The sequence below is a fragment of the Callorhinus ursinus genome, unplaced genomic scaffold (genome assembly GCF_003265705.2).
Source record: "Callorhinus ursinus isolate GAN/ISIS: 27379988/994484 unplaced genomic scaffold, GSC_fseal_2.0 scaffold2, whole genome shotgun sequence".
NCBI lineage: Eukaryota > Metazoa > Chordata > Mammalia > Carnivora > Otariidae > Callorhinus > Callorhinus ursinus.
The window spans coordinates 43880342-43897211 of NW_027397064.1; the positions used below are offsets into that span (position 1 = coordinate 43880342).

Here is a 16870-nt window from a genome sequence, read left to right on the forward strand (position 1 = left end):
TGCATAATTGCTATGGAGATGAAGTTTCTCATAGTTCATAAGATTAGAAAAAAGACAAAAATGACTTTAGTTGATTTAAATATATGTATGTACATATTTCCTAAGTGATGAAAGATTACTTCTTCCAAACATCTCCTAAAATGTAAGAACACAGTCAGCTGGAATCTTAGTTTTGTTAGAAGAAGCTCTGTCTCTGAAGTCAGTGCACTGCTCCTCTTATTTCACAATACCCGAATCAAATCACAAAGAATTCTGGAGACAACTTTCTTCCACCTAACGTCTTTCCAATTGATATTTGAAATGCAACCATATATCCCCTAATAATGCTGGTTCAATGTTTAAATCTAAATAATTTGAAAACCCTGGTATTTCCTGCTGTATTTTATCTCCCATAGTAATCCCTTCTTCATTCCCATTTCTCATTTCTCATAGGTCCTTTGTTCAAAAAGGTTCACTTCTTTCCGAATTTTCTTCTATTTAGCTCAGCTTATTTTAGTTACTCACCAAAACTGCTTATTGAAATCAATTTGATAAAAAATTTGATAATTTTATTTTTTTTTTACATTTTCAAACATTTTTTCCCCAAAACTGTAATATTCCCTGGCTGTGCTTTTGGCCCAGATCCCTAAATTTCATATTCCAGGCTTCAAAATGTCACTACTTGACCCCTTTGAGACCAAATCAGACTTCTCCTTTTTCACAAACATTCTTCGGCTAATCTTGTTATTTCACATAGCGCCAAACAAATCCATGTAGAAATATGAAATAAATGACAAATGTATCTAACATTCAGAGAATTCCCCATTTAAAACTAGGTGCTCTCCAGTTGAAGTATTTAAAGATAAATAACATCATAGGCATTTTTCATCAGGGGATTATATTAATATTAATACCATTAGGCAAAGCAGAATAAGACAAAATACTTTACAAAAGCTTAGACTTTGTGGCCTTTCTGGTAGGGAGGTAAATACACAGACTTTACTTAGTCTCCTTTAGCTCACATCTCTGCTAAACTCCTGGCTAGTTGTAAATGATATCCAAGGGATCAATTAACAGACAGAGCTACCTAGACAAACCAATTTCACAATTAACATATATAAAGGGCAGACAGGTATACATACTATATTTTGTCTTTGGATTCATTCATCTGCTTGCTAAGGAGGTTTTCTCTTTAAAACTGGGAATAGTAAATTGCAATGGAAAAAAAAGTCATGAATTTTGCTATTATCTTGTTGTGTAAGCTTGAGCCTCAATTTATTTTATCAAGAAAGAGATGGAATTGGAAGATTCTTGAAGTCCTTTTCAACACAAAGTCTATGAATCCGTAACACAGTTTAAGAAAAAAGACAATGTAGTCCATAGTGAAATGTTATAAGGAATAATTAATATGGAGTTTTTAGTTTCTATTCAATAATTTCTAACAGCTTTATGATACTTTTTAAGAGAATTCTCACATGTAAAGTAAGTTTACAATGATGATCACCTTCAAAATTACATTAATTAGACTTACTGTGGTGACCATTTTACAATATACACAAGTATCTAATCATTTTGTTGTATACCTGAAAATAATATAATGTTGCATGTCAATATACCTTCATAAAAAAAAGTAGTAATGAGTAAATAAAATTTTTTAAAAATAACTATTTCAGTTACCTGAGAAAACTTAGGGGAAAAAAAAACACAAGCATCTTTTAAAACAACCATATGCTTTTCAGAAATTAGTTTTATAAGTTCATCTCCAGAATTGAGAAATTAGGTGATGTTAGGTGCTTACTGCCATTTCTCTTTTTCTATTTATTCTTGTATTTCATAAGCACATACCAACTATAAAGTCATAATTCAACAAATTTCCCATTATTACTATATTCTTTGTTTCCAAATTATTTAGCATGAAAGATTTATAGCTTCCCATTCTAAAGAAAGCAATGGATAATTATGCTAAGCGAAGTAAGTCAATCAGAGAAAGACATGTATCATATGATCTCACTGATATGAGGAATTCTTAATCTCAGGAAACAAACTGAGGGTTGCTGGAGTGGTGGGGGGTGGGAGGGATGGGGTGGCTGGGTGATAAGACATTGGGGACGGTACGTGCTATGGTGAGCGCTGTGAATTGTGTAAGACTGTTGAATCACAGACCTATACCTCTGAAACAAATAATACGTTATATGTTCCAAAAAAAAACAAAAAAAAGGAGATAGTAGGAAGGGAAAAATGAAGGGAAGGAAATTGGAGGGGGAGACGAACCATGAAAGACTATGGACTCAGAACCATGAGAGACTGTGGACTCTGAGAAACAAACTGAGGGTTCTAGAGAGGAGGGGGGGTGGGGGGATGGGTTAGCCGGGTGATGGGTATTAAAGAGGGCACGTACTGCATGGAGCCCTGGGTGTTATATGCAAACAATGAATCATGGAACACTACATCAAAAATAAATAAATAAATAAATAAATACATACATACATACATACATACATACATACATACATACATACCACCCCCCACCCCCCCGCCGCAAAAAGAAAGCAATGGAAAAATAACATACTATAGCTTTCTAATTTCCTCTTAAAGCATGTGTCATGTTGCGGTGGTACATAAAGGAGCATCTCCAAAGAGTACAGATGCAGAATTATTACCTATATATCACATAGCATATATCACTTTTTTAATTGGAAAAATGATAGTTAATGTTCAATTTTTATGCTTTCACTACAACTTTAAAACGTTTGGAATGAATATATTCTCCACATATTAGCATTATTAAAAACCAGTTCTAATGTCTAAGAAATCTTTTTTAAAAGACTCTACAAAAATTTTTTTTTTTTGAAATGGTCCCTATGCTTTGAGATTAACTAAAATTCGTTTTTGAACAAATGAATCACATGGAATGCAGTTAAGCTCTATGGTTTTTGCTTTCGTTTTTGTTTTGTTTACATTCCCCTGGTATCTACAACCAGCAAAACTGGCAAATACTTATGTTTGCTGCTACTCTAAAGCTGCTCTAAAGAATCTTAGGAATTTGGAATCCTAAACCATTTTGGACGTGTCGGCAATACATCTCATCAATTATAAGGATGTATCTTTTGCCCAAGTTTCAGTGATTTCTACTGGGTTCCATTTGAATGTTTTCTTTGTTAATTTCCTTTTGTTTGGACAATGTGGTAGATATGTATTTCTGGGACCCAAATTTTCTTCTGTTAAGTCACAAACCAATATTAACATTTCACTGAAGGGTAATTTATCATATATTCACCAAAAATAATTTGAGAAATCATTAGTAAAATGATTTAGTTACATTAAAACCTTCCTTTACCATGACTCATTACGCCACATAATGCTGCCATTTTCTCTCTTCATTAACTTTTTACTTGTAAAACTCAGTAACAGTTTTATGAGGTTTTGCATGGACTTTCTCATCTTTCTATATTTGACTCTAAGACCAAGATGATCTTTGGATTAACATCCTGCTCTGGAATGCAGCTATTGAAAACTCAAGGTAACAGGAAAGTACGATTACAATGGTATTTATCTTTAACAATCAAAACCTTCTCTTGTATATAAACCTACAAAGTTGGCACTGTTGGGTCTCCTGTCATACTTGCAGGAAAACCCATTCCTTCCCCCATTGAAATTCTCAAGCTGGTTCTCATGGTTTCTGATGTAAATGGAAAGGATACAACACCTGACATGTACTCTAAGAACTCTGTTCTGTTTTTCAGAGAATAATGCAAATGCCACATTATTCTCAAGAGATAATAATAACTAGTGAGACTCCAGAGTTGACAGAACACTGGCTATCATATTAATGATAAGCTTTTGATATACAAGACATTGAGTGAAGAGGTTTTTAATATATTAACTCATTTAAGGCTCCTAGCAGTACAATGAAGTAGGTACAATTACTAATCTCATTTTACAAATGAGAAAACTCAAGAATAGAAAAGTCACATAATTCAGGTATTAACTGAGAGAGCTGAACTTTGAACCCAGACAGTTTGACTGGGAAGGGGCTGCTCCAATCCCCGAAATAGGATGCAGCAACTATGAAGCTATTCTGATAAAATTCTGGTAACATCAGTGGAGTTGGGATACAGCCTTGTTATTGTGGGGTACACCTGGGTTCTGATTTCTCCGTATCAATGACTATTGAGCAGGTTTGCCAGAAGTTCCAAATCTAAGTGGCTAAGATGTGGATTTCAAATACATAGGGTAGAATCCTCAAGTGCGGGGCGCCTGGGTGGCTCAGTTGTTAAGCGTCTGCCTTCGGCTCAGGTCATGATCCCAGAGTCCTGGAATGGAGCCCCACATCGGGCTTCCTGCTCGGCGGGAAGCCTGCTTCTCCCTCTCCCGCTCCCCCACTGCTTGTGTTCCCTCTCTCGCTGTGTCTCTCTGTGAAATAAATAAATAAATCTTAAAAAAAATAACAATCCTCAAGTGCTAACCACTTACTGTCATATTTCAGATTATATCTGTTTTTCATGGGGGTTTTGTTGTTGTTCTTTGTTGTTTTTTGTTTTTGGAAGCCAAATAAGAGCTTATAGGCTATAAATGTTGAGGACAATTATGTTGTGAGGTTGAGAAAGCCTGGCAGGAAACCACAGGACTCACTCACTCAGGAAGATACCGAGGGTCACAACTCAGTCAAGCCTTCTCTCTCATCAAACATACCTCCTGGCAAACTGCATGTTTCACACATGAAACTCTGGTACCTCTAGAAATCCTTGAAATGTAACATCACTTGCTTTTTAAACTTCTCCTTGACATTCATATTTTATCTTTTTGCTCATAATCTATTTAATTTTCTCCCCAAATTCTTTGTTTCTGGTGCCTTTTCCTTCTCCCCAGGGGAAGTCGTAAGTTTTTAAGGTCAAGGTCCATGTTCCCATTTGTTTTCGATTCCCCCACTTTTAAAACTTGCAACATGGTAAACTGATAATCAAGGAATGCTGACTCTCTTTACTGCAGAAGAGTGCCAAGTTGTACGTATGGTAATCTCTTTAGAACCGTATTCTTCTTCTGTATCTTAGAAAAGCTCGGTATTTCATAAGTACACCAACCTTTTTTGGGATAATGATACATTTTAGAATAAAACATTTATCAATAAGCGCTTTTGTATGAAACATCATAATTTTTCATTTGAAAAATGACCATTAACACCAACAGAATAAGTTCATTAAAGTAAAAGTTTTCTAGTATTTCACCTTTATAGAAAAGACGGTTCAGCAGGCTCATCAAAGGTTGGAAGGAATGGAAAATTCCATGTTCCTCCTTAAGGGTGATCAAAAACAAATTTTTTAAAATTTCTGCTTAATGTTCTAATTATAGCAGAAATGGAAAGCTAATACACAATCCATCCATAGGCCCTATCAGCATTATCTTCAAAATCTGCCGAGAGGCCCCTGACCTTTCTCCTTCGGCGCCTCCTCAGCCTCAAGCCACCATCACTTTCCCCGGGTTCCTGCACTGCACTCCTGAGGGAAGGCCTCCCTTGTCTCCTTACAGCTAATTTAACCCTGTAAGAAACCTGTCTCACATCTTGTCATTCTTTCTCTCAAAACTCTCTGAATTGAAGGGTTTTCAAATTTTATAGTGGTCTATGAGGCCCTATAAGAACTACAAGACACCAGCTGTCCCATCTGCTCTACTGGACCCGTGTCTCTGGAACTTCCCTGCATTCCACTGTGTTCCACAGCATTCCAGCCGCCTGGCCCTGACCACTAGTTTTTGACTAGACAAGTGCACGCTAGCCACATCTGGACTACTCTCCTCTCATGTAGTCACATGTCTCCCTCCCTCATTCTCTTTAGGCTTCTGCCCTCCTCAGAGATCTTCCCTGACCACTGTGTATAACAGAGCAGCACCCTCCTTCCCATTTCTCCCAATCCCCGATATCCTGCCTTCTCTGCATTGCAATTAGTACAGCCTGGAATACTGTATTAATAAATATTGTGTTAACATTATATATACTAATATACATATATACCATATAATACGTAACTAATATTAATACGATATAGCGGTTAACATATAAATAATACAAATCAATATAATAACCAATGTATTCACAAGTAAAAATACAATTTTCTTAGCAGGTGTTTCTGAAAAAGTTACATTATTGTTTATTATATGGAAAGCCCAGGAGGGCAGGATTTTATCTATTTGGTTTACTAATCAATTCCCATTTTTCTAGATCAGGACCTTGCATATATTAGGAACTCCATTCAAATGGATAAGCACATGTGTGAACGAACAAGTGCACAAGTGAACCTATATTTTTACATTATACTTTATTTCTCTATCATTCCTACCATGCTTACGTGCATATTTCAGAAATGATTTTAAGATGCTATATTCAATGAGGGCATGTGGTTAAACTTACATGTGGATCATCTCTTCTATTAAAAATTTAATGGCTCTTTTAAGCAGCTCCCCCTATTATTATGATTTAAATTGGTTAAATCTGGTGAAGTCTTTCATACACTTTAAAGGCAGGTTACCATTTAAAGGCAGTGGCTTTCATATTCAATGACTATGAACCACAATTTTATGAACAAATTGATGTTTACCATATGCATTCTAAAAATGTCGTTTCTTTTTCTTTTCTGTTCTATTTCATCTTTAAATACATGCCTCCTGTGACCCACTGCATTAATTTCATGACCCCATTTTTTTCATGGAGCATAGCCTGCAATTTGAAAACATCACTACAGAGTACACAGGATAACATGCAGAATTCCCAATGAACTGGTATTAAAGCTGTCACTGCTCATTAAACAAACAAACAGAAAACCCCAAAACTAATGAACCTTATACAGAATAATACTTTTGAAAGCAACTAATATTTTATATCCACATATGGTCTGAAATAAGCATATTCTAAATATTAAATGTGAATTTCTGAAATAGAATTTTATATAAAAATGAAAGAATGTGGAACTAAAATATGTTCTTAAAAAAATTAAAGAAATTATAACATGAGGGGCGCCTGGGTGGCTCAGATGGTTAAGCGTCTGCCTTCGGCTCAGGTCATGATCCCGGGGTCCTGAGATTGAGCCCCACATCAGGTTCCTGGTTCAGCGGGGAGCCTGCTTCTCCCTTTCCCTCTGCCTCTCCCCCTCTTCATGCTCTCTCTCTCTCTCTCTCTCTCCATATCTGTGTCTCAAATGAATAAATAAAATCTTTTTTTAAAAAAAAAGAAATTGTAACATGAAAGCAGATAACTATTACTTTAAAACTGAAAACATCTAGATGTAAACGTTATTACATGTTTCCCCAGGAAGAATTACAGTTCTTGAACAGCTCTGGTTAATTTATCAGGTTATTTTGTAACCAGCAGATCCCAAAAGTGAATGAAGTGGTGGAAATCTTTTAATGGTATGATCATTCCCTCTTTTAGCCAGGATGAAAATAGGTATTTTTCTTTTCCCCCACATACAAATTATTCCTCTGTTGTATCAATTTTCCTTGCAATATTTAGCACATCTTTATTTTCCACTATATGTTTATCTATTACCCTGTATACACATAAGACCACACACCTGGACCATTAAAGTTAACTTCCTAAGAAGCTGAACGTCATCCTATCACTCTTGATCCAAATCAACTTTCAGATCACTTAAGATTTATCTTCCTAAAATCCTACTTACTTAGTTCACTACTCAGACTCCTTCTCCTGCCACGCAAAGCCTTCCCAACTTAACTTTTTAGCCTTGCCCGGCATTCGTACTTGTGATGGTCAGTGCTATGTGTCAACTTGGTCAGCTTATACTATCCAGTTACTCAGTCAAATAGTAATCTAAGTGTTGCCATGAAGTTATTTTATAGATATGATTAACATCTATAATCAGCTGACTTCATGTAAATAAAGAACAAGCTGGATAACATGAGTGGGTTTGATAGAATCAATTTAAAGGCCTTGAGAATAGAACTGCTATGTCCCTAAAGAAGAAATTTTACGTGTGGTCATCTCCTGCCCAAGAACTTTCAGCATGCCCTTCCTGATGGCCTGCCATATGCTTTTCAGACTTGCCTAGCCAGTGCCAAAATTGTGTAACCCATTCCTTGAGATAAGTGTATGTGTGTATACACATCCTAGTAGTTCTGTTTCTCAGATGCAACCTTGACTGATAAAATACTTTACCATCGTTAAGTACTTGATGCCCCAGCCCAACTCTTGCCATATTCAGTTTGTACCTTAGACCTTACGGACTCTACTCATCGTCCTTCAGATATCTCTGCGTGAAATGGTCACTCCTCCCTTGTTTTGATCCTTGGAAATCCTACCTCCCTCCCACTTTCATAAAACAAGAGTCACACCATTCTCTGAATCTCTATAGCTTTCTGTTAAATGACATTTGAATGACACAGAACAGGATCTAACTTTTATGTTGCTTATTTTTGTATGATGTTTCCTTATGACGATAAGATCCATGAGAATATAAGACATGTGTCATATAGCTCTGAAACTGCACCAATATTCAGTGAAGTTTCAGTAACAGCACCTTATACATATCAGCAATGTAGTGGATGACTGATTAATCAAGTGTTATTATATACATAAAAACAGCAAATCTCTGAAGTCACATCGACTTCAGTTTTTTACTCTGGCTCTGTCTTACAAGCTTTGTGACAATAGGCAGGTTACTTAATCTTTCAGCCTTAGTTATCTCTTACGTAAAGTATAAAGTTTTCTCTTATGTAAAAATTAATAATCACCATACTGAGTCATGGAAAATAATAAATGAGATCATGTATCTGGCATGTATTAGGGCCTACTGAAATGTAACTATTTTGTAATTACTTTGGAAATGTTATTATGCATTAATTCATCAAATGTACAGAGCCTGTATTTTTTAAGTACTTATTTGATTATAAGTGGAGGATCTTTTTCATATATTTATTAACCTTTTGTATTTATTTTTCCTTCTTTTTTGTTTCTTTTTCTTTTTCTTATTGCTATTTTATTGTGGATTTTTAAAAGTAGATTTTACATCCAACATGGGGCTTGAACTCAAGACCCTGAGGATCAAGAGTCACATGCTCTATGGTCTGAGCAGGTCAGGCACCCCAAGAGTCTGTATTTTTTGTTGTTGTTGTGCTAAGGTACATCCTATGGACATTGATTTGGTTTTCAAGTAGCACGTACTCTGAAGAGATATAGAAAATTTTCAAAACTAACTACTAATGATGAGTTTGAAATGTTCCACAAAAAAGGGGAATTCAGAAAAAAATAATGTTCTTCAAATAGTTGCAACACTACTTGGTACACCTGACATATATTATAGCTCAGGAGGCCATATTAGAATGGACAAAATCAACCTGCTCTTCCATAATTTACTGACCCCAGTCTGTGAAGATGTTTTTGTGCCCTCTACTTCATGTAGAATGTCTTATAGCTATTATGCACCTGTAAAATAGCACAGGCAACTTGTCCGTGTAGACAAGCAGATCTCCACTGTTCACATCAATCCACAGAGCTTAAGTTAAGGACAGTTCTAATCAGGGGTGCCTGGGTGGCTCAGTTGTTAGGCGTCTGCCTTCGGCTCAGGTCACGATGGGATTGGGCCCTGCGTCGGGCTCCCTGCTCAGCAGGGAGCCTGCTTCTCCCTCTCCCACTCCCCCTGCTTGTGTTCCCTCTCTCACTGTGTCTCCTCTGTCAAATAAATAAAATCTTTAACAAAAAAAAAGGATACTTTAATCAGAATCTTTCAATCCTTTATAAACTAGTTTTTCAAAATGAGACATTTCAATCATATATAAAAATAAATATGTGGTGGTTTCACTTAAAAGATATGATTCTAGTATGATCGATAGTATTATCAAAAACTGAGCATGCCCTTTAAAATAATAGTGGTTTTCAAGATTAATTTTTTCTAAATCGTTTTCATATAGTTTCTCAATAGCTAATATGAAGAATATCTGTGGAAGAGAGAGATAATATTAACTCAATTTTTCTCATTTAGCTAACTAACCTTTTCATGCTAAATCATGGCAATCAAACCTCATGTTAACACTAGAGGGAAAGTCCTAAGCATTGCAGTGATCTCAACCATATTAGCTTTACACCGAAAATATTTTAGAGTATTTCTTTGCTACAAAGTCAGCAAGAAAAAATGGAGTTGCCATACTCTACAAATCTCACTGCTGAGCAACAGCTCTGGATGAATCTCTAGATGGTCTTAATAAATGCTTCTTCCTACTGATTCAGACTCAGACCAGCACTTAAGACGTTCTCTATTAAACAGCATTGATTTTCTGTTCAATATGTGTTTTTTTAAATTTTTCCTGAAATCATTCCTTACAACTCATCTCATTATATCCCAGTATAGAGTTTGCTAATTCATAAATCCTTAAGTTCTCTTTATGAAAATAATTTTATCATTTTCTGTTTTCCCCATGCTGTGTCCAAAGGTCAGTTACTTAAATCTGACCCACTTGCATGTTCCCTAACACAACTTTCTCTTCTGTGTATTCTAAGTTTAGATTCAGATTTCTCTGAAATCTATTTCAGGTTTTGTGTTCCCTAATTATACAGTAACACCTTTCTTTAAGGACCTTTGCTTTGAAGATATGGAGTACAGATTGCTTCTATTTATTAAAATGAAGAAAACTGAAGATGAAATTCAAAAATGTGCTTTTTCTATGTTTTCTTAACAGTTTAAGTTTTGTCTCTTTTTTTGAATGAAAATTGCATTCATTAAATTGTAGCTCATTTCTCTCATGATCAGGTTAGTTTTTACATTCGTCTATGCAATGCAACATTAAAATGCTTTTAAAGGAAGCCAATTTGTTGGTTGTTTTATTTCCTACAGGCCATGATATTGCAAATAATTTTAAAGATAGCTAAATTATTTGAAGAAAATACATGCATGACAGACAGAAATTATAAAGAATACTCTTTATAATTAGATAAAATTGGAGTGACAGGGGACAAAAGAATTACTTCTTTGGAGAAAAAAAATCACTTCCCATACTATATATTACAAAATTACTTATGCAAACTTTTTTTTTGGAATCATCTACTAAGAAATGCCAATGCATAAGCAATCCTTCTTAGATCAACCATGAATTTAATAATAATACTGTAACAAAATAAATTAAATAAATATCATATAAACCACTTTACCTTTGCATTATAGGGAATGTAATGTTTTGATAAAGCTTCAGGCGTATGCATCCATGTTTTGTCTGCAATGAAGAATACACAAGGTTAAATTCAATTACACGTTCTGAGGGGGTCATTCATTCATTAGCATAAGGAGTCTGATATGGGTGGGAGCATTTCTAAATGGATTCTTTTGCTAAATTGAGAAACAATAACTAGTCACACAGGAGAACGGTGTTGCTGGAAGGTGCTTATAAGATTCTTTCTTTGATATAAAAGTCCCTAGCTTTTCCTTTAAAAAGTATTCAAATAATAAAGTGATACTAAGTTTCTAAAGAATATAAAAAAATAACTCAGTGGAAGACAATTATATCAATTATGTGATTATGTGACATCTTTCTTCTTTCCATTTATACTCTCATGATTTACAGGTTTTTTTTTTCCAATTCCCTAATCAATAAATCTTAAATCTTTAAAATATTTCTTAGATTAGTGTAAGAGAATATTAAAAATAAATGTGACTAAAAGGATAGAAGATACTGAAAATAATTTGAATTGTATATTATTGCTAGAAATAGAAAAAATATTTTTCATTCAAGTTTGAATTTTATTTATATATTCTACACATCTTCCAAAGCATTTTGTGGACTGTGTAAGTGGGGAAAAAACAAAAAACATTAAACAAATCAAATGTGACCATTTTTTGGAAACTAAAATTTTAATCTTCAAAAACTATTGTCTCCTTTAGCAGAGTTTTGTATTTTATTCCTCATGGAATTTAAAAATTTAGAATAAATACTATGAACAGAATAGAATCAAAGACATATTTTACCATGGAAAGTAGTAAATAAGTACATACTCAAAGGAAAAAGATTACTAACAAAGTGTTTTCAACATTCAATTTGGAACATTTGAAAATGGCGTTAACAGAAATTAGTTTGATAGCAATAATATGTTCTCAAACTGGGGGAATGTGAAGAAAAAGAAAAAGGCCTATATTTCTGGAATGTCAGTTATTTTATACCATTTGGAAAATAACGCACTATAGTTATATTAAACATGTTTATGGGGTACAATGCAATATTCATAAGAATTTCTAAGACAAAACATGAAGGACTGGTAAAAATCCCAACAAGCTCATGGTGAATTTTAGAGCTCTTTCTGACTACTAAAGTGGATATGTGATGGTTGTACTTGGGTGATGGATTCTGAGAAGCAATACATTCTAAGCTTCAAAAAGCAATATTGACATACTGCCGATAATATGTGAAATTTTTATTTCCTGTAAGGATTTTTATTTTAATTACAGTTTTCTCTTTGTGACTGCTACTGAATAGTGATATGATTAATTCAAGAATAATTTGTACTTAGATTTAGGATACAGTCTTGCCCTTGTATATTAAAAGAAATAAATCACAATACACCAGAACAATAAAAACATCAAAACAACAAAAACAAAGATCTGCCTTTAGGAAACCTTAAAAAAAAAAAAAAAAATCCAATTTCTTTTTTTAACCCCTTAACTCAATTTTTCTCATGTCTCCTTTTCCAAGATATACAACACTGCTCAGAAGGACATAAAGTCTAACTCTGAATATAATGGTTCATTCCAACCCTGAGGAAGAGGGATAACTGCTTTCTCCTATAAGCCACTATTATGGGAAAACTGATGATACTACCTCTGTTATAGTTTTGTATTGCAGTGACCTAGAAAGAGGAGAGTTATGTCCAGCTGGTACTGAAGACAGATTAAAATAATCACAATAGTAAATGACCAGTAGATAAACTGCAATTGCTACAATGACAAAAAATCTACATTCACATTATCAAGGGATGATGGTTTAGCGGGTGTTCATTACATACCTCTAGTACAGGCAGCATACTTATAAAACCTGAAAGATCCCTAAAATGCATCCTTACCGTCATCCTAATTTACACTCTGGCAAAAGAAAAAAATTGACCAAATAAAACTCTCTATATTAACTCCTATAGATGTGCCTGCCCTTGAAGAGTGAGCATAGACAATGGTCTCTGGTCACTACCTATGCCCACAAAAGCAATCAGATATACGGAAATGGTACAGAAGCAGCAACACAGACATTCAGGAATATGTCCCCTTCCTTGAAATTACACTGTAATCACTGACTCAAGAGTAAACAGTCATGTAAAGGGAAATGCCAACATTTCAAAATATTTGGCAAGTGTCAAACCACTATGGCTGCTGGGTCAATAAATCTTAGTGTTCAAAATGCATTTAGATTAAGAGCTCATCAAGAACGATGTAGTAGGGGCGCCTGGGTGGCTCAGTTGTTAAGCATCTGCCTTCGGCTCAGGTCATGATCCCAAAGTCCTGGGATCGAGCCCTGCATCGGGCTCCCTGCCCCATGGGAAGCCTGCTTCTCCCTCTCCCACTGCCCCTGCTTGTGTTCTCTCTCTAGCTGTTTCTCTCTCTCTTTCTCTGTCAAATAAATAAATAAAATCTTAAAAAAAAAAGAATGATGCAGTAACTTCATTTATTCTGTATCACCAGAGTTTAGCATATTGAAAGCATCTTCTTTGAGTATATCAAATTTAAAACTAAACGTTGCTGGGTGAACAGATGCATATGAACGGATTATAAAAAGGGAAATAATATTTAAATATTGAATTTTAAGTCCTATGCACTGAGATTATATCTACTCATCAGTATGTCAACTGGTAGGTTAAAATAAAGTGCAATTAGTTGGATTATTTAATCACATTTACTTACATTGAAAACTTTATGTTTTACTAAATTACTCAGTTTTGACATAATGAATAGCATATAGGATTTTAAAAATTCAAAGAGAAGGCTAACGTAAGAAAAGGAGCTATACAGTGGGTATTATATAAGACTGATGAATCACTGAGCTCTACCTCTGAAACTAATAATATACTATGTTAATTAATTGAATTTATATTAAAAAATTAAAATGTAAAAGTAAAAAGTAATCCAAAAAAAGAAAAGGAGCTATAGAACAAATACATTCATTAAAATTTATTTGATGATTATGAAGTCAAGACTAATTTTTACAGATCTCTTCAAAATAGTCCAAATAATGCAATTCTAATACATTCAGTCTTTTTTAGAAGCTGTAGCATTAGAGCATTTGCAAAGAAAATCAGTGAAGTCAATAGCTAATTCAAGCGAAGAATACCAGACAAAATACTAACTGGAAGAGTTGATAAAAAGAAAAGTATATATATATATATGTTTGAGTTTAAGATAACAATCTCTTTGCCTTAAGCTTCTGAGGTTCAGGACGATTTAGTAAGATTGCATGTGATAACCAAGTAAATTGGACACTTATGAAAGAAAAGCTTTTACTGATTAAAGACCATCTTGCTTTGTTTAGAGTAGAATATACAATGTATGCTGATACTAGTTATCGGAAACATGACTAAATTATATATTCTCTAGTGGTACAATTACAGCTCCCAATTGTCAAAATATATGACTTCTCGCATAAAATTCCATTTTTCTAGCTCAAATTAAAATTCAACGAAATAGTGGTATTGGTTGAACTAGCAGCAGAGGCTCTAAGTGTTCTTCCTTTAACATACTAAATGAGAATCAGAATCAATTGGTAGGTAGAACTTCCAGTATCAAGTTCTAACTTGAAATTAGAGTAAAATATTGATCAATAATCTAATATTCTAATATTGAGGATAATTAATCATTAGACTTGAGGAAAAAAGGAAATCACAGGAATTTTTTTTTTAAGATTTTATTTATTCATTTGACAGAGAGAGACACAGCGAGAGAGGGAACACAAGCAGGGGGAGTGGGAGAGGGAGAAGCAGGCTTTCCCGCTGAGCAGGGAGCCCGATGCGGGGCTCAATCTCAGGACCCTGGGACCATGACCTGAGCCCAAGGCAGACACTTAACCGACTGAGCCACCCAGGCGCCCCACAAGAAATTTTTTAAAGAGAATGAGGCAAAGCAGGAAAAGAACAAATGCTTCTGTTTCCTGATTCTCTAAATCACTCCAATTTTCCCCATGGCCGTATTCCCACTGTCATCAAACGAAACAAATATACAATTGCTGGTTACTTGGGATTTCTCCATGAAAAATTCCAACATCGTCTTCAGCTAAAGAGAAATTAGAAATTGGGAGTTTCAACTTTAAAACCATGGGAAAAGAGAGTTGTAAGCAAATAAAAAAAGAGTCTAGAAGTGTTTTTTAAAAATAAGATAACCGAGCACCTGGGGGGCACAGTCAGTTAAGCAACTGACTCTTGATTTCGGCTAAGGTCATGATCTCAAGGTCACCAGACTGAGCCCCCTGTTGGGCTCAGTGCTCAGCGCGGAGTCTGCTTGTCCCTCTTCCTCTGCTCCTCCACTCTCCCTCTCAAATAAATAAATAAATACAATCTTTAAAAAAATAAAAATAAAATATGATTAAAGTGATGAGTTGTGATGAAAGATTTTTATTACTTCATTAAAATACTTCTATGTCTCATAGAATTATTTCTAGATTCTTTTTCCACTAGTAAAAGAAATTTAAAAGAAACATTATGTTACTTTCAGTATGTGTTTTAAATCAGAACCAAGCTACAGACGACAATAAATGTGATTTTTGCCTTCCCCTTATACAGAAAAATAAGTAAGATAATAAATTCCTAGTTTCCCGGGGTTGAAAAGTGCCTGAAAGTTCACATTACCTAACTCCCTCCTGAATACATTAATCCTCTGTACCACAGCCAAATGTTTGAGGGCTTCTCACTTTCATAACAATAAACGTTTGTGCTTCCAATAATTCCATTATATGTTTGCACAACTTTGTGGGAATTTCTTCCTGCATTACATCAACGACCTTGTAATTTATACCTATTTGACCTTTATTAAACTTAGTCCCATGACCACACCAAGGGTTCTCAGGTTCTCTGCCACCATTCCTGTTCCAGGTTGAAAGTCCTGAAGTCTCCCCAGCCTCTCTCATCTGGGCATGTTACAATGTGTCAATCAATCCTTTAAAGCGAGAACACACCATGCTGTACTTCATGGAATAGAACAGAACAATCTATTTTGTGGTTCTGGACTGTTCATTATTCATATGTTAGAAAATTAACTAGAACCTTCGATAACTACACTGTTGACTTAATTCTCCAGCTATGTTTTACCCACACAGCACTTAAGGTGCACCTTCCAAATAATAACAGTATATAAATAGGAATGAAAGTGTTAGATTTTCTGGACCCATGTTCATCAATTTACAGTATCTTACTGAGTTTACAGTGTGGAATATGACCTAACTGGTCATTTCTCCCGCAAATATCTGTTAATTCTACCACATCAGTTTATCTCTTCTTATTATCAATCACTTACGAAGTTGAGTAGCATTTGTTTAATTATTCTCTCCCACTTCACTGACAACATATTAAACAGGACAGAGCCCTGTGTCCATCACTAAACTTCTTACAGAAAGACAAGGATACATTATTTTAACTTCACTGAACTACATAAAACTATCAAAATTTTTCAATCTTTCCTATATCATGAAATATTTGTCAAATGCCATGCTTTACTGCCCCTTAAAAAAAAAACATTTAACTAGCTGTTTCTTTCATTCCTATGCTGATAATTATTACATATTACATTTATATTTACTTTACCTCAAAATTAATCACAAAGTTATTTTGGCCTCATTGCTATAAATTTACCTATCATCAATCCTCACATATTATTCAATAAAAAGTGAAGCATGTGCACACATATACAAACATGAATTTAAATCACGGTAA

The 16870-nt window shown here is 34.6% G+C and overlaps 1 protein-coding gene across 7 annotated transcripts in view; it reads right to left on the reverse strand.

Moving 5' to 3' along the window:
- The window catches only part of GULP1 (GULP PTB domain containing engulfment adaptor 1), a 248835-nt gene that overhangs the window by 75282 nt on the left and 156683 nt on the right, over positions 1–16870 (reverse strand). For all 7 annotated transcript variants that reach the window (XM_073881435.1, XM_073881423.1, XM_073881411.1 and 4 more), the window contains one exon: positions 11129–11190. In XM_073881435.1, coding sequence (XP_073737536.1) covers positions 11129–11190 — 62 coding nt within the window. The remainder of the gene's footprint in view (positions 1–11128; positions 11191–16870) is intronic.